The sequence below is a fragment of the Sinohyriopsis cumingii genome, chromosome 16 (assembly GCF_028554795.1).
Source record: "Sinohyriopsis cumingii isolate HCF-2022 chromosome 16, ASM2855479v2, whole genome shotgun sequence".
Taxonomy (NCBI): Eukaryota; Metazoa; Mollusca; class Bivalvia; order Unionida; family Unionidae; genus Sinohyriopsis; species Sinohyriopsis cumingii.
The window spans coordinates 72625456-72647285 of record NC_142976.1 but is presented as its reverse complement, the minus strand read 5'-3'; the positions used below and the strand labels follow the sequence as shown (position 1 = coordinate 72647285).

Sequence of the window (21830 nt, the reverse complement as noted above, 5' to 3'; positions counted from 1 at the left end):
CAACTTGAAAATCATGTAATTGCTAAAGAATATCAGAGATAGTTCCAACACTAAGCATTTAAAAGGAAGAAATGATCTTATCCTGGAAATTCTTTAGAACCAGAAGAGCATCCATGCATTCAAGGTACCCTTCTTGAAAAAAAATGCCAGAAAGACTGTATCTTGTTTGTAAACACAACCTATAGTCCAGTGTATATTACAATGTCTGTGTCAAATGTTTGTTTAAAATATCAGATGTACCCAAGGAATAAAGATTACCAGAAAACATAACCTTTGAGGAGCCTTATCTAATCAACAAATTCACTTATATGTTTTGAAAAAATGTTGATCATTCATAATTTATAAAATTCAGACATTTTCAGGAAAACAGCAGAGTAGAATGTGAACTCTCAGGCCTGGCCTTTAAGTTTCAAATCTTCTGTTATTTTCCTTACATGATGATTCCTAGAGTGCTGAAATGAGTCAGATATTCATAACCAGCATTCCTTTTGATTGTTGGTAAGATAAATTCCAAGAAATACCAACATACCAACTACTAACACTGGAGATTTGGGAATCCGTATTTACATCCAAATTAATTCAGTTTGAATAAATATGCGCCATATTCAGATGTTTTGAATTAAATAAAAATAGTTGAGCTTTTTGATTAAGATATTTGCCAGCTGTATGCTTCAAATATTTCAATTTTTACTTCAATGCTAGATTCCTGCAATCCAGACAAATGATGTATGTAAATATATAATACAATAATTTTTATATATAAATATATGATGTAACAGTGTAATTATTGTGATTTTTCCAGAGCATCATGAAGCTGCTACTGACAGGCAAAATGGGTAAAGACAGAGCTGGAATCATGATACCCATCCCTCAGTACCCTCTTTACACTGCCACTATAGCTGAGTATAATGCACACCCTGTAAGTAAATATACAGTACCCTCTTTACACTGCCACTGTAGCTGAGTATAATGCACACACTGTAAGTAAATATACAGTACCCTCTTTACACTGCCACTATAGCTGAGTATAATGCACACCCTGCAAGTAAATACATAGTACAGAATCTACCTGCTTATAAATTCAACTGCAAACTGCACAGACCCAGATCTTCTCTATACAGTTTGTTAGTAGTAATCAGTAGAACAAATAGCATAGACTCGGATCTGCTGGTGCATTGCAGATCATAGTCTATATGTTGTTTGCAGTATGACTTTAGCTTGTAAGTGAGCATATATGGAATCTTCCCCTTTAAACCTAATATACCTATACCATATTCTATGGAGAGGCCATTCTCATGTCTTTCCATCATCACGTTAATTTATACTGAGTTTAATTTTAACAGTGTTCCAGCTGTAAGTGAAAATTAGAAGTGTCTTAAGGACGGCAGATAGCTTGGTTGAACGCTATCTCTGGGCACAAAGAACAGATAAAAAAATAATTCCGTCATGTAAAGATAATCTTAAAATACAGATAAATCTGTCTTGAGAGAACGCCCCTTTTGCCAACCAAAATGGTTTCTCAGGACAGGTGGTATCTAATAGATCCCTGCATGAGGGCTTGTTTTCAGTGTCAAAATTCAGCTGGTTTTAAGTAGGTAAAATAGAATAAAATGTGTCATAGTTACTGTACACATTTTCTTCTTTCTCTGATTATGTTGCATTTGGTACTGCGTTCATGCTTTAACAACAGTAAAGCAACAAAGAACCTTAACCTTTTAAATCATACACTGAACTTCAGACTCCTGCACATAATTTAAATTTTTCTGTTGTTGTGGGTGGTGGGTGGATGGGGCTAGGACCTGATTGGGAACATATTATTGTGTACTGGCATCAAAATACCTGTGAAATCAGTGAGTTTGGAAACAACTTTAACCAGTTTAGTAAAATAATTCTTAAAAACATATTAGCCATTTTTTTAATTCTTATCTTATTACTCATCACACATTATTGCACTGGCAGTGCACTGCTTGAACACTTCCTGTCCCCACAGGAATGAGTCTGGATGGATTCTGAAATGTGTTGGGAGAATACGTAAAATACCAGGGTTTTATGTTCTTTCTTCATATTTAAAAAAAAATCTTTTAGTTATCAAAAGTTGTAGATTTGAGCTATGACTAAGTGCAGTGGATGGTTTTTAAAACATTATTTTTGCCCTACTGCTGGTAGAATCATATGCATGGTTTGTAATGCAATCAGCTGGCATGAGTCTGGTACCCTTTCATATTCATTTCATAATCTGTGAGAGAGAAGCCACTAAGGCTAATATACCATTTTTACTTTATGGCAACTGTATATCACTCTTCCTTGAGACAAGCAATACTTGGCTTCTCAGTGGTTAGCTTTTGTTGTTGTTGTTGTTGTTGTTTTTAGGGTTTAATGCCATTTTTCAGCACACGATAGGTTATACATGATGGCCAGTATTAATGGTGGAGGAAGAACCCGGGAAAACCCTGGAAGGAACCACCAACCCACGAGAAGCTGCTGGCAAGCTTTCTCACATACCCACATTAGCCAAATCTGAGACTTGAACCCATGCAGACAGAGGTGAAATGGCAGTGATCCGTGATGGAGAGCGCTTTAGACCACTCGGCCACTCGGGGCCCCAGCTTTTGTCATCTTGACTATTATCAGTAGTAATAATAGCCAGTACAAAACCTAACATCTAATGAACAAGCAGCATTAAGGATAATTTGATTACTTACATCCTTGTATGGATTAAAGTTGGGTACTTTATCAGTATGTTGGAACAAGCTAAGTAATTTATCAGAGTGATGGAACAAATGTCAACAGGTTATATTTAGAAATGAACAAATATTCTTGTGATTTCTATCTTTAAACCCCATTGTGTGGCCACTTGTGAAGGATAAACTTGACCGGTTTTGCACTAATATGCTGCCTGCAGGTAGTTTTAGAGGGGTGGGCACCCTAGAAGGGTACGTTGGGAGACAAACTTGTTGGTACCAAGAGAATACCCACTTTACACTGTAACTATAAATGAGTAGGAGTATTCTAGTAAGTACGCTGTTCCTATATAATGATAGTCTTTTAACACTGCAATCATAGCTAACCATATTATTTAACCAGTAAGTAGATGTGCTGTACACATTCATTAGTAGACCCATTACATTGCAAAGGTACCTGTGTGTATTGCCTAGCCTGTAAATATTGAGAAAAAAATCTATAACTGTCCTTGAAAACCCACCTAACATTGCAACTCTCTGACTGCTAATGAGAGCAATGTGTAAACTATTCAGTTGTATGCAGTCTCAACACAAGCATGCTTAAAATAGGTCGCTTTAACCTGTCTCAATGAAAACTTTACCTCTCCAACATAGTGTTTGGATACTCATTTGGCCATTTACATGATGTTCTTATCTTTTGTGTGCTTTATGTGACTATGTGAGGTCATTGTATTCAATACTGATCAGTCTGATAAAAACGAGGTAATTTTAATGTAAACTTACAAATAATGTCAAGTTTTAACAAAAGTTCATTTGTAGTGGAAACATTTTGCTTATGAAAATCAATACCCATTTTGTCTTCAGATTGGATATTACCTAGATGAGGACAACACCTGGGCTCTAAATATTGACGAGCTGAAACGGGCACTTAATGAGGCAAGAGCTGATTGTAAACCTAGAGCAATTGTGGTTATAAATCCAGGAAATCCTACAGGTGAGAATATTAATTTCAACATGAATATGTAAAACACCTTAGAATACTTGGGGAATGTTAGGTAGACATAATTTTCGATGTAACAATTAGGTAATAGTCAATAATTTTAAATGTAAAAATTTAGGTCGTTGTCAATCTTACATTTTGGCACATCCATGTGTTTCAGATAATCTGGATGAGTCAAGATTATATAAAGGATGGTCTTTTGCTTGTTTTCCTTCCTATTCTCTCTCTCTCTCTCTCTCTCTCTCTCTCTTTTCTTCTTTACAGTGTATTTGGTTATTTTTTGTTGAACCTATGTAAGCATGGTGAGATATAGATTTCACTTTCTGGGGTCAACAGGTGCAGTAACACAGTCATTATCATTGGCCATAAAGTTATATATGCCATGGATTTTGTAAATTTCTGACATAATGTAAAACAAGTGTATACATATGCACATTTTTTCTCAATAATTATGAGCTTTTACATTTTTATACATGTGTTGGTGGAATTACATAGAGCATGATAATTATGGATAATTATGGATAATTAGATCAAATAATTTTGTTGAGGTCTCTGCTTTTTTCCATGGTTCACTGCCCACAACTTGTAGAAGTTGAGCCAACAGAGCCATATAGTGAAAAGAATTCATTTTTTTTAAAAACAAAAGCCATTTGCCTTAAATTGCAAGGATGATGGAGCAGTGAAACAGGAAGATTGTGACAAAAATGGGTCTGATCACTTATGTGACATTAAATTTTGTTATCATATTAATGCCAAACAATCAGTCAGATGGATATACAATTGGTTGAAGCCAGTACAGTGAAGCACCTTGAAACCAAATTCTTGGTATACCAGAATATCCTCACAATCAAAATTTGTTTTGGGTTCTCAATTTTTATTTCCTTTCTATGATATTTTTTGTTTTAGTAAACCAAAACTTGTCAGCTCCAAAAACTGCAACTAATTCCAGTCAGAAATTTCATTTGACATGTTTTGAAAACCCACATAGAACCAAAACTTGGAACTGTATTTTAGCTTCTAAATTCCTGACATATGCTGGACCAGATTATTTACATTTAGTAAACAGTGTAGTAGGCTTTTTAGTGAGAAAATGTTGCTTTGGAAAAGGTTAAAACAATGCTTGACATATTGTTGTATTGGAAAAGGTTAAAACAATGCTTGACATATTGTTGCAGTGGCATGCATGGTTAAAACAATGCTTGATATGTGTTGTTGCAGCGGCATGCAACGTTTAAAACAATGCTTGACCTGTGTTTTTGCAGCAGCAAGCAAGGTTAAAGCAATTCTTGACATGTGTTGTTGCAGTGGCAAGCAAGGTTAAAGCAATTCATGATGCTTGACATGTGTTGTTGCAACAGCAAGCAAGGTTACAACAGTGCTTGACATGCACTGTTGCAGTGGAAACAAGGTTAAAACAATGGATGACATGCTCACTGATACAGAGTAGGGCTATCAGTAAACTAATCTGGAGAATTTGCACTAATAAAAAGTGCCAGCTTTTAAGGTAAAGTATTACTAACTAAATGCTTGTAAATATCTTGAAAAAGATTGTACTTATCTGCAGATTATCTAATTATTATTGGTGCTATTCATTGGTGTGAATCATCAATAGTATGGTTTTTGTTTTGTGTTCTGTTTTTTTTAAATAAATACCTGGGCTTTATTAATCAGGCATGTGGCCTTGCTGTCAATGCTGTGCCCACTGAGGCACCAAAACAGTATTCTAAAAGTCAGATTTTCTCAACAGATTTTCAAAGGAGAAGAATTCATTACCTACATGTATTAAAGTAGCCATGACTGTCATTTGTCTTCACCCACATGCCAGGATGTCCGAATAACCAGCTAAGCATTATAGGATTGTATTATCCTAACAGAATAAAATAAATCTAATCAAAAAGTATGAATTTGTGCTAAATTCTGTGTTGCAGAAACATGGTGAAAAATTAGGCATAGGAACATTATGAATTTTGCAAATTATTGAAATATTATTGATTATCATTCATAATTCTAATGGATTAGTAGTATAGTTATAAATGTTTCTTGTACCTGAAATGTTTCTTGAGACAAGGTCTGTGTTTCTTTGTGGAACAACTGTATTTACCTGATTCAAATTGATTTTCAGAAAGAACATACACTGTTCAGCTAACTTTTCATTTAATGGTAAAAAAAACAAACATCTTTCTTAATTTTTTCACTCCTGAACATGCACAGATTAATAATTAATTAATTAAATTTTCTCTCTCTCTCTCTTAGGTCACATTCAGTGCTTATGAAAGACATTTTTTCACATTTGGAAACCCCACAGTGAAGCGAACATCTTTGGAAACCAAATATTAAATTTGGTGTCAGTGATTTTTGGTTTTCATGGGTTTCACACTATTAACAAATCTTCGATCCTTATGAATGATTATAGGGTTAACCCATGCCTTGCTACATTAGCACATACTGTACACTGCTTTCCATTTTCATTGCGAGGAAACACCATCATGTGACTATTTTTGAGACTGCAAGGGAGACTATAGCTTTGAATATTCATGAGCAAAGAGCAAAGAAGAACAAAAAAAATTATCACTCTTTAACAGTGGTAAAACTTGAAATCAGACAGTAAGGCTTGGTTTTGCCTGGTAGAGTATCATAACTAATATTGTACTATTTTATGCACTTTCAAAGCACAAAATTACTACCAATTACAGCATATACAGCTTCAAAGTTTTTATGTCAGATTCCTGTGGGGGGGTGGGGGTGGAAGAATATGTCATTGTACATATGCAGGTAAGAAATCTAGTTCTAAAGGACACTTATTCACACAAAGAAACAAATTTGTTATCTACTTGCAGGTCAAGTTCTGTCACGTGAGAATATTCAGTCAGTCATAAAGTTTGCAAAAGAGGAAAATTTGTTCATTTTGGCCGATGAGGTAAATACATACACAAACACCATAAAAGAAACAAACATCTTCATTAGCTGAAACTAAAATTCATTTAATTTTTACATTCATGGCTGTATATTGGTTATAGTAAAATTAACGCTGCCATACTGAAATGCGTTCTTGGATGTTTTCAGTGCAAGCAGAAAATGCCTGGATCTCAACTGTAATTGACCTATCGCCACTTGTCAATCACATTGTTCGAGTAACCAATCAGTGAGTGTAAATTAGACACACACCCAGGCATCGTTTATGTCTGTTACTTCCTCCTATTAGCTGGATGTTGTAATAACAAAATTGGTTATGGCAAATATTTACAAATTTTGCAGTGGCTTGTATAGTTTTCAGTGAATAATGGTAACAAGAAGTCAGTGGGGACTTATTACTGTAATTGACATACAACCTTTTGCCAAATACTGAATATTTGTCTGTTATCTCACATAAGATCAATTTTCAAGATATTTGCTATACATATACACACCAGAGAATTCATTTTATTCATCGGACTTGAGTGGAGTATCATCATTTCAGAGGTTATCTCTAGTTATCTTGCACATTTTGGCTTCCGATTTTTCCCAGACAGTTCTGTTATTAAAGATCAAAACATTTTCGTAAGACTTAAACCTTTATGACTTAGACCAAGAATCAAGAAGCATCTCGAGGTTTATTTAGTTCGGTTGTTGTTTTTTTCTTCCAATTGTTAGGTACCCAGTTTGTATCCTTGACTTTTTTTTTTACTGTGTATACTAACTTGTAAGTTGAGTGCAACTGGCAAACATCATAGTCTCTGATCAGACATCATTTAATACTTGAGAATATTAGGGTCAGTTTTGTTTGTTCTACTGGTTAGGCCTAATGAACTGCATAGACCCAGATCTGTCATCACATAATGTGCAAACAGTTCTGGGTTTGTGCATTTGGACTGAACTCTGATGTGAGTATAGACAGTACATTTTGCTGTTGTAATGGGTGAAACGGATATTGATACCTTGTTACACAAAAATTGGTTATTTCTATTTGAAAATTTAATTTCCAATACTCAATCACTTGTATTATCAGCCTTTCATGAATTTCGGATAATATCTCATTGATGTCAGTAATTTATTTCTTTTAGACTGAGTTCATGTCTTAAAATGTGTATTCAGTTTTTGATAATCCTGCTATAGTCCTAAAGTTCACTTTTGAAATTGTGCACCAAAATATCTGAATGTAAATGAATGCAAATTTTAAGACAAAGAGCACAACTTCTTAAAGGAGACTCAGTACTGTCTATGTTGTAAGAAAGAACAACATTGTTGAATGGGCAGGTACATTACTGACCTGCTTACTCATAGAAAGGAATGGATTAGACTCATCATGAACATCTATGCCTTTTATTTGTTATCGCACGTGCCAGAAGTGAACTTTGATTGCATACTTAATGCAAGATGTAACCATGTAGTGATTTTCCATTGCATGTAGATCAGATTAAAATAATTTTTTTATCTTCTTGACCAAATTTTTGTCAGCTTTTCTTAATTTGCAGGTATCCTCATTTCTTGAGGAAGTATATAATTGGAATGTGTTGAATTAATATTTGGCACTGTAAATAACAGGCCCATGTTTGTGAGTGTACCCTATTTATGAGTGTCTGCTAATAAGGTGGGTGTACTTTGTGAGTGTACCCTATTTATGAATGTCTGCTAAAAAGGTGGGTGCACTTTATATCTGATTCCTGGTTGTAGTACAGGTGTGCATGCACATGCACCTGTGTAACATAGAAAAATAAAAATACATAGAAAAAGACTGCCTAGCTACCATCCTGCCTTCAGGCACATACTATTTTGTTCTCCTATATACCATCTTTCCTTGTGTAATCTAGGTCTGTACTGTTTATTAGGAATAGTCCAACAACTGTAAACAACTTCCAGATCCACTTTGGCTTGGTATGGCAATTTATGGCACATCAACACAGATTATTCAGTGCTGAGGCAGTTGAAGTAAAATATCTCGTCAAAGGACATACCAGGGTGGTTTGATCCAATTATAGAGTTTGAACCTGCACCCTATCAATTGCAAATCCAGAATGCTAACCACTAAGCTACAAAGGCTCCTCTCTGGTCCATTTTCAAACAGTAATAGCTAGTTAATATCCCTGGTAAGATCTATAAATTCCAGCACTTAAAAATGATTTCTTTGTTTGGGCTTTTAGAAAATGCCCTTTCTGCATAATTTTTAAGTTCAAGATTTTTAATTTAGTAGAACTGTAAAGAGGTGGCAGAAATTTGATCCAAAGGTAGAAAAAGAGAGGTTTGCTGTCTTTATCTGCCCCTGGTAATGCCCATGTAAAGAAATGTACTGATACCATGGGTATTCAGTAGAATTTGATAATTATTAATCTGACTGACTTTTAAGCTGATAAAAAAAATTCTTAGTATTTGAGTGAGTGACATTTGCTTAATTGGTTGAACATTGGCCTTATCCAAGAATCATGGGTTCATTGTCTGCCCAGACAAACCCGAGTTGGCTGCCTTGGTGTGTTTTTGAGATGGGCACTTTGCTCCCATTTCCACGGGATGATATAGCTGATGTGTTAAGAGTACTCTTAAGACCAACAAACATTTGTACATATTTTAATGTTTTTAAAATATGATTTTGCAAAATAGGAAAAATTTTAAATTAAAAGGAAAAAATGTTATTCTTCTTAATTTTCCATGTTCAAAGTTTAATAGGATTAAAAATGTTTTTACAGTATTTATTTTTCCAGGTAAACTAACACATGTTTTCACTGTATTTAATTTACCAGTTATACCAACATATTTTTTTACTGTATTTATTTTGCCAGGTACACTTACACATTTTGTATAGAATTTATTTTTCCAGGCATACCAACACATTTTTTAAACTGTTTTTTGTTTGCCACGTATACCAACATATTTATTATTGTATTTATATTGACATGTATTCCAACATATTTTTTTACTGTATTTATATTGCCAGGTGTACCAGCACAACATTTATGCCAAAGGTTCTCAGTTCAACTCATTCAAAAAGGTATTGATGGAGATGCCACCAGAATATCGCAACATGGAACTGACTTCTTTCTTGTCCACATCCAAAGGATATATGGGAGAGTAAGTGCTCTGTCAGCTATGTCGGACTTGTAATGGCTCTATGGTCTTACAGTAGAGCATTACCCTCACTTCTAGGAGGTTTTACATTTTGTAGCATTTCTCTCACTTCTCCGAGCTTCTAAATTTGGTAGCCTTTCCCTCACTTCTCCAAGCTTTTAAATTAGGTAGCATTTCCCTCACTTCTCTGAGGTTTTAAATTTGGTTGCATTTACCTCACTCCTGAGGATTTAAATTTTGGTAGCACCCACCACAGTATAATAGTACCAGTCATGTTTGTTGTGCTATGAAAGTTTCCCAATTTTCTGAAAATGTACACCACCAAATTAAAAATACATGTTACAGACCATACTAACTGCAACAGTATTTATCTGGCCAGGAACTATTTGCACACTAGTTCTCTATAATAATTATTATATACTTGGCTAAATCATTTATTAGGTGTCTTCTTTGTTTGTTTTCATTGACAGTCAAGTTTGGCATGTTACCACTCCAGTGGTTAAATTTCGGAACAGATTTTGATCAAACTTGGTATGTAAGCTTATATCCTTACTTTTATCAGTCAGTATCTGTTGGTGTGAATGAATTTTTACTACTTTAGAAAATACATCTCTGAAAAGAGTTTATGAAATTGGTATATAAAGCTCAGGTTAGAAAAGAACATATTTTAATGTTTTTAAAATATGATTTTGCAAAATAGGAAAAATTTTAAATTAAAAGGAAAAAATGTTATTCTTCTTAATTTTCCATGTTCAAAGTTTAATAGGATTAAATGAGTTATTTTACTAGAGCAACAAAAATGGAAATGCAGAATGAATGCAAATAAATTGCTGAATGCAATATGAAGGAACCAGACAATGCAAATATTGCAACATGATGAATGATAAACAAAAATGAAATGAAACAAAAATATTTCATGCATGGATTTGAAAATCTGTTTTCATGTTTTTTTAGCCTACCCCTTAATTTCTTTGGTTAAAAACCCTTTTGCATGATAATCCAGAATCAGATTCTTTATTCTTTACACTGACAGACGCTTTTTTTTCTCTCTACTTGGATGCTGTTAAATTTTTCTTAAATCCACCATTGATGTGATGACATCATCACTGGTAATATTGTTATTAAAATGAAATGCAGTGAGATAAATATGCATAAACTGTATTTTTGGCTCTTATGGACATTGACCAGAAGTGCTTATGTAATGGTCTCTTGACCACCGTCATCCATTAGCACAAGTTCGTTATTACTACTTCCTCTAAACTATTTGGAGGATTGCCTTGAAACTTACACGCATATTCATCCCATGCACTAGTTGGTCCCGAGTGAAAATTTTGCAGCTTGGATGTCAAGTATGGAAATCTGATTAAAATCAGATCTCCACTGTCCTTTCTTAAGATCCAACAGTGACCGAGTAGGGGTCATGTTCTGGTGACCTATCTTGTTGCCATAATTGCATATTTTATCAGCCAATAAGATGAAGTTTTATGTACTTAGTGTTTGGGAGACTGAGCAGAGTGGCTGAAGAGCATCAATGTGTGCTGAATGATTTGATTCACTTTCAGATTTCTGAATGCTGCATTTCTTTTGGCTCATTCAAAGGTCACCAGAACATGACCCCTAAATGGTCGCTGTCAGATCTTCATGTAGGAAATTATAGTCTGATTTTAATGAGATTGTTCTGTATTGCTGCAACAGCCACCATCTTAAAAATCTTGGTATTGGTTTTCCTGATTAATGGATGGTTATATCAGCATAGGATTTTCACTGAAAGACTTGTAATGATGTCTAGTATGGGCTTTCTACATTACGACTTCTTATAGTGTCAAATTGGACCCAAATTAAAATGGAGCTGATCCAATATGTCGATCATGATGGCTGGCTTGAAAATCTTGTTATTAGAATCTTGTTGAATGAAAGCCTGGGGTTTTCACTGACTTATAATGTTTTATTGAACGTAAATTAAATTGGTGCTGATCTGACGTCAAATATGTGGCCTTCTTGAAAATCTTATGGTGTATAGTTGGTCTTAAATGAAAATGACTGTCAATATATGGCCACCATGATAGCTGTCTTTAATTTGTTTATTGCTACTCCTCCGACATAGTTTTCACCAGTAGACTTCTTATGCTATCTAGTTGGTCCTTAATGAAAATGGTACCAGTCATACAACCATTGTGGCTGCCATGACAACTGTCTTAAAAATCTTGCTATTACTAATCCCCTTGAATGGATGATCAATTTGACATGGGGTTTTCACCAAAGGACTGATGTCTGCTTGGTCCTAAATGAAAATGGTTCTGATCTGGTATGTAATAAATGTGCCGTACAGCAGCTGATTTTATAATCTTCAGACATGATTTTTCTCATGACTTGAAGCAGATTTTCTTGATATAGTCCATTTTTTTTATATCATCTCCAATCTGGTTTTTAAAAAATGGTCTGTCCAGTCCCATTCTACAACAACCCTTGTAAATTATTTGTTCCATATATTAGTTAGCACACAACTCTCGTAAAGAGTATTCTGATTGGTCAAAAGTTTTAATTCATCCAATGAATCTTTGTGTAGTGGAAACTGATGGCAATGGAAAGAAGAAGCGTGTTTGCAAAACATGGCGTCCCAAGATGTTGAGAGAGACCATGACACTAAAAGTTTTGATAAAGGTTTAAAAAACGTATGGAAATGGTAATGGCTGGTGTGAAAAGTTGATGGAAATTTAGTTGGTCAGTTTATAAGAAAACTGAGCACGCGAGGACTGGCATTTTGTGACCTCTGCAAGAAAGATCTGAATTATGGTAATCATGGTTGGAAGAGTTTGGAACAGCACCTACAAAAGAAGCTGCATACAGAAAAATTGAAGCTCAGCAGGCATCTGGAATAGCTGCAGTTAATTATGATAATAAGAAAGATTTCTTGCATGAGAAAACAGATGTAGCCCTCTGTTGGAATATGTGCACTGCATATCACCAATACACGCACCAGCTTGAAAGGAAAAAAGTTCTCATTGAGAAGGAAAAGAAACAATTGCACATTGAGTCCAAAGTCAGTGGTGACAAAAAGGAAGGCTAAAGAAATCTTTGCCAAAGCCGCAAAAAGAGCTTGACTGGCATTATCAACAGGTTGTGTCCATTGGAGAAAAAGACAAGTGAATGATTGGGATTATTTGTATATAGTTGATGTACTGGTACTTGGGTACTTATTTTACAGATTTATTATGAAAAGAGAGAAGTAAAATATATTTGCTGCAAAACATTGAGAAATTATTGTGACTTAATTATGATGTGAACACTGACATGCACATGAAATAACTTCAGTATCAGTAGTATTGGAGAACAAATTCATGTGACAATAAATACTGTGATATTATTGATGTCAAGTTGAACATTTTTGGTAAGTTTATTAGTTTTTCAGATGATTATTTTGGTTTATTTTGTGATCATAAGTTGCACCGGGAGCAGTTTTTTCTGAGTGTAAAATACGTTTTAGCTGGACCCCTGGATCGGGGGCACTGCTCCTCGAGACCCTGTTTGGGGAGGACCTCCAAACCCCCCTTAAACTTTTTTTTCAGCTTTATTTTATGGAAGACCAAAATCATGTCAGAATCTTAATATTGGCAAAGAATATCGCAGATGGTTTCAACACTTGACAGTAAAAAGGAAGAAATGGTCTTATCTTGAATATCTGAAAATTTTCATCTAGTAGAATGTCATTCCCTTTGAGGGACTCGTATTACATATTGTTGCAGTTACAGTTATATTTCTATTTATTGTAATGTCAGTGCTGTGTTTTGAATCTTGTGTATCTTGAATTTATTAAAGCACTCGGGTAATTTTGGTGAAATTGATGTTCCTCAATATGTTATAGACCTCAGCTCACTCACTTTTTATGGGACCTGTACTTCAGAAATGGAGACCCTAAACTCAGTACTCATTGCCATTCAGGAGAGGGATTTCACCATCAGTCAAAATCTTCAAGATGTTTACTCCACATCCCATCCACACATCTCAGAAATTCCTGTTGTTTGCATACAAGGACGCCAGCCAGAACATCAGCCCCAGGGTCTTCATGAGAATCCTGGATAATGTTGTGTCGCATTTGTCACATTTCTGCGCCATATCCATGTCCATGGCATCCAGTCCCATGGACAACATCCTACAAAGATGCCAGACGACTTTGCATTGAACATGAAATCACTTATAACTCTACTGTTTGAGCTTTCATTTCTTGGATATGGAATATAGTACTCTCAAGAACTGGGTGTCTGTCATTCAGGAAGCATCGTCTTATTGGTGCCTACCATTCACTCAGATTCACATCTTGGCCAGAGTTTTTCTTTGCCTATTGGATGTTCTCATTGCAGCATTTAACCTCATTGTGTATGACCAGTTTAAGTGATCCCCCTCAAACAGTCATGACTGAAGCTATGCTGGGGTCACCCTCATGTAAACCTAGTTATGACCATGTGGAATGCCTAACTCCCAACCTTTTGTCTTCCATACAGACACAAGAGCCTGTTCATTCAATGACCTTGAACTGCACTGAATGGTCTGGATGCACTTGCCAACCCTACTACACCTCTGATTTCCAAAGTCTTGCAGAATATGAGGAGTCAGAGTACCATGGCTAAGAAAAATGATGGATCAGTGACCATTTGAATAATCTAGCAAAGATTGCTGGAAAATATCACACTCAACTCACATGCTGCAACAACCACAAATGTATGTTTTGTGACAGAGATGGTGAACATGCACACATGACTCATATAATGAAAGTCTTCAGAAAGAAGCTCTTTTCAGAACTTGTGGTATACAGGATTGCTCAGGATAGACAGCACACTGCACTGAAAGTTTAGGAGGCCTCTCATTCCAAGGAATTCAGTTCAGCCCAGTGGGTCTGATAATAGCAGCACAACAGGCTACCCTTCCAGGTTTCTCAGCAGCTTCACATAAATGTGGGTCACTCTACTTCATTTGGATTTGTGAAAGCAAAAATATTTTCCATCACTCGTATACCTGCAGTTTTGTTTGCTAATGCTAACCCAAGCCCACGGCATCTTCAGATTGAAGATGCTTCCTATATGTTAGAATACTGAAGTCTGAAGGGACTCCAGGGTAAGGGGACATAAATCCTCCTTTTACCTATTGTCTTGAGAGAGAAAAAAGCATCTTAAGTCAGCTGTACCCAAAAAGTCAAGCAAGCTGTGTTATGCTCGCTTCCTGTCAGTCTTTCATTTGGAATAAGATGTGTAACAATATATGTTTGCATGCATGCACACACACCAACTTGTTGAACAGGTCAGTATTCTTTTCCAGGGCAAAATTGGCTAGTACTTACCCAGTATGCTAGGTCTGCAATAGCAAAATGATCATTCATACAGGTTTGTAAGTTATTTCGTGAATACATAATTTAGATATGTTCTATAATCAAGAATACATCTTTAATCATCTGCTTGTAGGTGTGGATTTCGCGGTGGTTACTGTGAAGCAGTAAACCTGGACCCTGACGTCAAGGCTATGCTGTTGAAGTCCATTTCAGCCAAACTGTGCTCATCTGTTGCTGGACAGGTAGAATTGTTGTGTTGTGAAATATGTATGTATAAGATGTTTGGTAAACATAATGCATTGATACACAAAACTGTAATTCTTGGACTCCACATTAAAAAAAATCCAGATTGCAGTTGGGAATAGTTCATTACAGGACTCGTGGTACTAATTCAATTCCCATAGTAAACTTATGCAAACACCATGATATAAACTATTCAATAACTTATGATCTCATGATTAAAACTGTATTTATCAATATAGATGAAACCTGGATGTCAGCTTTTGTGTAGAGAAAAGAATGAGCCACAGCATTTTCTGGACCTGCATGTGTTTTGAAACATGTGCTTTCAGTTCCGCACCAAAAAGTCAGGTGCTGATTTTAGTAATGAGTATTCCAAACTCAAGACTGGTAAAGGACTGAAATTCCCTCAATAAAACAATGTCTCATTTTTTTTTTCCACTTGCAACTCGGATAAGCTCTCAAAAGATTCTTTTTCCTAAAACATAACTTACATTATTAACCAATCGTCGCCAGCCAAACCCATATATACTCTATTTTATGTTCACCCATTTCCAGGCTGGTTCCCATTTTTCCATACAATTAGTACCGTGTGTCCTGCAAGATACAAGAAATACCACTATCTATTACAGTTGTATATAAAAAAAATTATGACAGTGCATTATAATTTATGGTTATTATGAATGTAATACAGTCTAAGAAATGTAAGGTATATATTTAGATAATACTGATTTCAGAGTACAAATCAAACAAAGAACCAGAGTAAGATCTTTATCGGTCTGTCCCTTCACACTTTTTGTGATCAGCATAGCTCAGCAACTATTTCACAAAATTGGATAATGTTTGGTAGATGAATTGCCTGTTGCATGTTAATGTGCCTTAAAGGTTTCATCTTTCAGATCCAATTATAATTGAGTTATTTCCCTTTTCCTATCAATAGAACATCTCTTCAGTGGGAAATCCTTGTTACAGGTATAGTGCAGGAATTATTGAACATTTGTTGATGTAGTTTGGTGTACACATTATCTCATTACCTATTTACGGATTTTTTCTCCACTTTGGATACAGTTATGACCCTTGACAGTTAACTTTTTGTCTATAGATGGGATTTTGATTGTATCGGCAAAGCACAGCAACCCATCAAATATTATTTGGTAGATTATTTGTCTAGTTATATGTAGATGTGCCTTTTAAAGGTTTAGTCTTTCAGGTCCAATTTAACACAGTTATTGCCCTTTTTCCATCAATATTACATCTCTTGTACCAGTATCATTCACATTATCTTGTAACTTATTTACAGATTTTGTCTCACCGCATGCAAATTGGACAGAGTTATGGTCCTTGACAGTTAACTCTGTATCTGAACATAAGATGTTGCTTGTATCAGCAAAGCTCAGCAATCATTGCATCTCACTGGATTCTGTTTGGTAGATTGACTGCCTATTATATTATAAAGGTTTAGTCTTTTAGATCTTGTTTTAATTGACTTATTGACCCTTTTTCAATAAATACTACATCTCTACTACATCATGTCCTTGTGACCAGCTCAAGAAGCATTCAACATACCTGATGCAGTTTCATGTTAACCTGACCTTCATGTGCCTTATATGGGTTTGGACTCATTTAGAAGAGTTGTGGACTGGTGACTGTTCATCCTTCGGAATTAGGTTTCCACCAGAAAACTTCACCCAAATTGCTGCATTGCAGCCAAGTTTGGCATGTGATCTCAGATTGATGAGACCTCGAGTAAGGTCAGTTTCAGTATTCCATAAAATCATTCTTGATTTTCCTTTATCATGACTCGTTTCTGCATAATAATTTTCCTAAGTTTGTTATGATTTCAACCAGATTTAGCATGAAACTTTATATTGATCAGACCTTAAATGAACGCAATTTCAGTTGTTCCATGTTATCATTTATTGGAGTAGTGGCCTTTGATTGGCCATCCTCCTCCAGTTTGCTTTCTGCAGCATAACATTTCTAAGGAATATTGCATTTAAGCCAAAGTTATATTGCACCTTTATGTTGATTAGACATTGTGTTGCATTTCCAACATAACATGTCATCAATTAAAAGAGTTATAGCCCCTGAATTCACATCTTTTATTCTTCAAACTTTGGTTTTGCAGCAAAAGTTCTTCTGTTTAATATTTTGCCAAGCATATTGAACAGAGCAGAGCCCTTTTGGGATGCCCCCATCACAACTAACACTGGTTTAAAGTTAGTGTTCCATACCTTTCAAGTAGTCTTTTTTTTGTCATAAGATGTGTACCTGCTGACAGCAAGAGAATGTATAGGTTGATGTGCATTAAAAAAAACAACCAAAAACAGAACATCTACAGATGTAAAATTAGATGAGATAAATATTAATGGATTGTTTTAAACTTCACATACAGAATTACCAATAGTAACAAAACATAAGTGTCAATGGAGAGGCTTGTAGGACAGGGTTGTGGGCCATATTTTTAACATGGTGACTGAAAGAAGATGAATGGTTTCTGAGCATAACTTGAGTTGTCCTCATTCATGTTACCAGACTTTATGATGGCTTGCACCTAGGTCAGGAAGGACCATATGTCATGCGAGGGGCAAATGGGTCAAAGGTCATGGTTACAGACCAGCTGATATATCTGCACATTTACAAAAAGCCAAATGTCAGTCTATCAGTTCTTATGGTCTGAACTTCATGAGCACCATTTTTGAGAGGTAATCATATTGGGTATCATGTTAGTGAGGATGTGTAGATTACATTGAATTCTTTAGAGCCTGGATGATTCCTAAGGGGATCACATTTTCTTGTGGTAATATCAAATCTTCTTTGTAACCTGAACACCATTTACACTAATTGAAGAAGGGTATGATAAATAGATGACAAGCAAAGTTTCAGATCCTGAATCCTACTTCAGTAGTGAAGATTTTTGTGATTGCTTCCATGTAAGGTTGGAACTCAAATTGAATGCATTTTAGTTAAAATCTATGAGATAAAATTACAGACTTCTTTGTTTTCAGGCAGCGATGGATGTGGTGGTAAACCCTCCTAAACCTGGGGAACCTTCCTATGAGTTGTTTGAAAAGGTACGTATGTCATTAATATTCAAGTCATGTACACCAGATAGGATTAGTCTTGTCACCATGAGCATCAAAATTTCCCACAATTCCGCAAGAAAACTAAGTTTTCACAAATGTTCACTTTCATTAGGAACATACCCATAATGAGATATCATGCTTGATTGGCAGATCCCAAACATTTTACTTTGGCAAATGCCATATTTACTCTAGAATAACACATTTTACAATCAATAGCATAAATCAAGATCCTTCAATATGTCATGTGTCTGAATTATACTATGTCAGATCAGGGTCTACACTGTTAGTATGGCATTTAATTTTGAATGAATCCAGACTCAGGTCTATTAGTGCATTATACAACAGTAGAGCTAGGTCAATACTGTGTGCAGCACATCACACCTAGAGATGGTCCAGACTCTTTTGGCACATTATCCGTAAGCAAATCTAGATCTATATTCTCTGCAGGACATTAGAAACCGAGACCAGATCCGGATATATTGCTGCAATGTACAAGAGCAGATCTAATCTACATCTACACTATGCATGACATCAGTTAATACGAGTCCAGATCCAGCTCTGTTAGTGTGTTAGAATCTTAATTTTTTATTAGTATGGAAACTAGTAATGTAACTGTTTGGGAGAAGTTTTAGTATACAGAGAAATCGTGTAGTTCAGATTATACATTTTCAGCTCTTTACATTTTACAGCAGATCTAGGTCTGTTGTTTTGCAGGATATCACAATTTGTTGAGACCAGACCCAGATCTGTTGTTGCATTACAGGTCTAGGTCTACACTGTGTACAGGTTATCTGTTGGAATGAGTACACAGCAAATCTAGGTTTACACTGTGTGCTGGGCTTCACATTTAGAATGAGTCCAGACCCAGATGGGCATGATACAATGGTAGATCTAGGTCTAAACTGTGTGTAGTTGGGTTATGCAAGTAGAGGATTTTACAAAAAGTCGAGACCCAATTCTACTGGTGAATTATACAGTTGCAGAGTTGGGTCTCAGTTGCATAGTTGGGTCTTTGAGTGAACCTAGACCCTGATCTATTGGTGCATTATACACGAATATATATAGGTCTACAATGTGTGCTGGTCCTCACAGTTAGAATCAGTGCACAACAAATATAGGTCTACACTTTGTGCAAGTTGTCACAGTTAGAATAAGTCCAGGGCCAGAACTACTGGTGCATTATACCACAGCAGAGCTGGGTCTATACTGAGTATAGTTGGGTGTACATTATAGACATAGAGGATTGTTCAGGAGTGTTCATTGGATAAAGAATTTATGAAACAAGTGGAATAATATGATATGACACAAACTACTTGCAATTGTTTTGTTGTATAGTCTTAGGGGTTGCATTCATTAATATGAATTTAACATGAGCTGAAGATCCTTTTTATGACATGATTTAAAAGTATTTTACATTACTTGATGACTTTGCTCTTTGATGTTGCTAAGTGTTACACTACAGTATGGCAAATGATTTTATATGTTGCTAAGTGCTACACTACAGTATGACATGATTTTATATGCTGCTGAGTGTTACACTACAGAATGGCAAATGATTTTATGGTTTGTTGCTAAGTGTTACACTACAGTATGAGCAAAATATTTTTTTGTGCGGAAGTTTTTAGTTTCATAAGTAATAAGCCTGTTAAAATAATCGCATTTCATATTTATACAGGAAAAATCAGATGTCCTTGGTCAGCTGGCACAGAAGGCCCAATTGGTGACAAAAACATTTAATTCAATTGAGGGTATCAGTTGTAACGTTGTGCAGGGAGCCATGTATGCCTTTCCAAGAATCTCACTTCCACCAAAAGCCATCCAGGCTGCTCAGGTAAAAGACCAGTGTTTGCAAAGTTACTTCTTGATGTCTTATCTCAACACATTTCATGGAAAAGATGCAGATGATATAATCCCACCCAACCAAAAACATACATGATTGCATCTGTGAAGTTGTGTATCTTCTCCAGTATTGTTCAAGATAGAAATTTGAAACCATGGGATGTCATAACAATTTGAAACCATGGGATATTATATACAGTGGTCTGTAGATGTACACAGAATGTTTAGAGTTTTTATTCGCATTTGATGGCAGAGCTTAGTGATGGGGACACTTCTGAAGGATGAGGGATGAACCATGAGGATTTGTAGCTTTATTAAAGATTTGAATTTTAGGAGTTTTGACAACAGAAGAATAAAACAGGCATTTTCCATTTTGTTTTAGCTTACTGGGCCCTAAAGTTAGGTGACATCATGCATTGTTCATCATACATTATCTGTTGTCCATTAGCATTTGCCATTTTCAACTTTCAGCAATCAAAAAGGATAAACCATTGGATCAATTTCAACCAAGTTTCACAGAAATTGTCTGGCATAGATGTCTTTTAGGTTGGTAGAGATAATGGCATTCCTCCTTTAGATATGACTGCCCTTAACTCTCCTAAATCACAGAACAAAATTTGACTGAAAGCACCCTTAAATGGGGGCCATTCAAGATTTAACAAATGATGCTGATGTGCCAGCCAATATGGCTGCCATTACTAAAAATAGTTAAACCCAAGGGTATAACTGTTTTCAGAATTCATGTTTATTCCTTGGCAAACAGCTTTTAAAACCTGGTTACCCCCCAGTTTTTTTTGGTTGCTCAGTAAATCAATGATTTGCCTCCAAAATTGATGTAATCTACCGACCTGCCAACTCTTATGATTGGACCTTAAATCTTACGAAAATTACTCTTATCATACAGATTTGCAGTATAAAAGCAAAAATTACTGAAATATAGTTGTTGTACATACGATACTGGGCGGCCTCCCTGGCTTTAAGTCTCTTGCATTTCACACACTTTGACGATATTGCCTTGAAATGACACAAGGGCTGTCCATCAGCTTTCTAGTATTTGGACAACTCTGGACCGAAAAGATTACCCCATTTTATGTTTATCTGAGTTTATACAGTTCATGTTATTATTAATCTAATACTATTACTCAAATGTCTTAAACTGTCAGGTAGCAAAATTCTTCAGGCAGAAATTTGTATTTTATTTAGTAGCCATTGTAGCACAAACCAATAGAGTATGCAGCAACAGTATTGTCTTGTTTAACTTTGCCACATTCCAGGATCAATAGAAACAACTTTCATATGCTTATAGGCCAAGCACAGAGCTTTTTTCAACAGACCATTGATAAAGTGTCACTGTGGATCATAGGCTGTCAGTGTTTTAAGCAAAAAATGAAAAATAAAATGCAACAGTATTTTGTTGCTGCTATTTACTGTTTTTAGAAATTTCACTTTTTGTTTTTTATTTTTTTATACAGGCAAAAGGTCAGAATCCTGATGCATTCTACTGCTTCCAGCTGCTAGAAAACACAGGAATTTGTGTTGTGCCTGGATCAGGATTCGGGCAGAAACCAAATACATTTCACTTCAGGTAGGTTTATTTCTGTTCTTTATTCATGTCACTAATATGGAAA

The 21830-nt window shown here is 35.5% G+C and overlaps 1 protein-coding gene across 1 annotated transcript in view; it reads left to right on the top strand.

Moving 5' to 3' along the window:
* LOC149780770 (alanine aminotransferase 1-like) overlaps positions 1 to 21830 on the top strand; it is a 59144-nt gene that overhangs the window by 24053 nt on the left and 13261 nt on the right. The window contains exons 5-12 of the mRNA XM_089937848.1: positions 803 to 919; positions 3546 to 3675; positions 6519 to 6598; positions 9587 to 9720; positions 15171 to 15279; positions 18286 to 18351; positions 20039 to 20194; positions 21675 to 21787. Coding sequence (XP_089793974.1) covers positions 803 to 919; positions 3546 to 3675; positions 6519 to 6598; positions 9587 to 9720; positions 15171 to 15279; positions 18286 to 18351; positions 20039 to 20194; positions 21675 to 21787 — 905 coding nt within the window. The remainder of the gene's footprint in view (positions 1 to 802; positions 920 to 3545; positions 3676 to 6518; positions 6599 to 9586; positions 9721 to 15170; positions 15280 to 18285; positions 18352 to 20038; positions 20195 to 21674; positions 21788 to 21830) is intronic.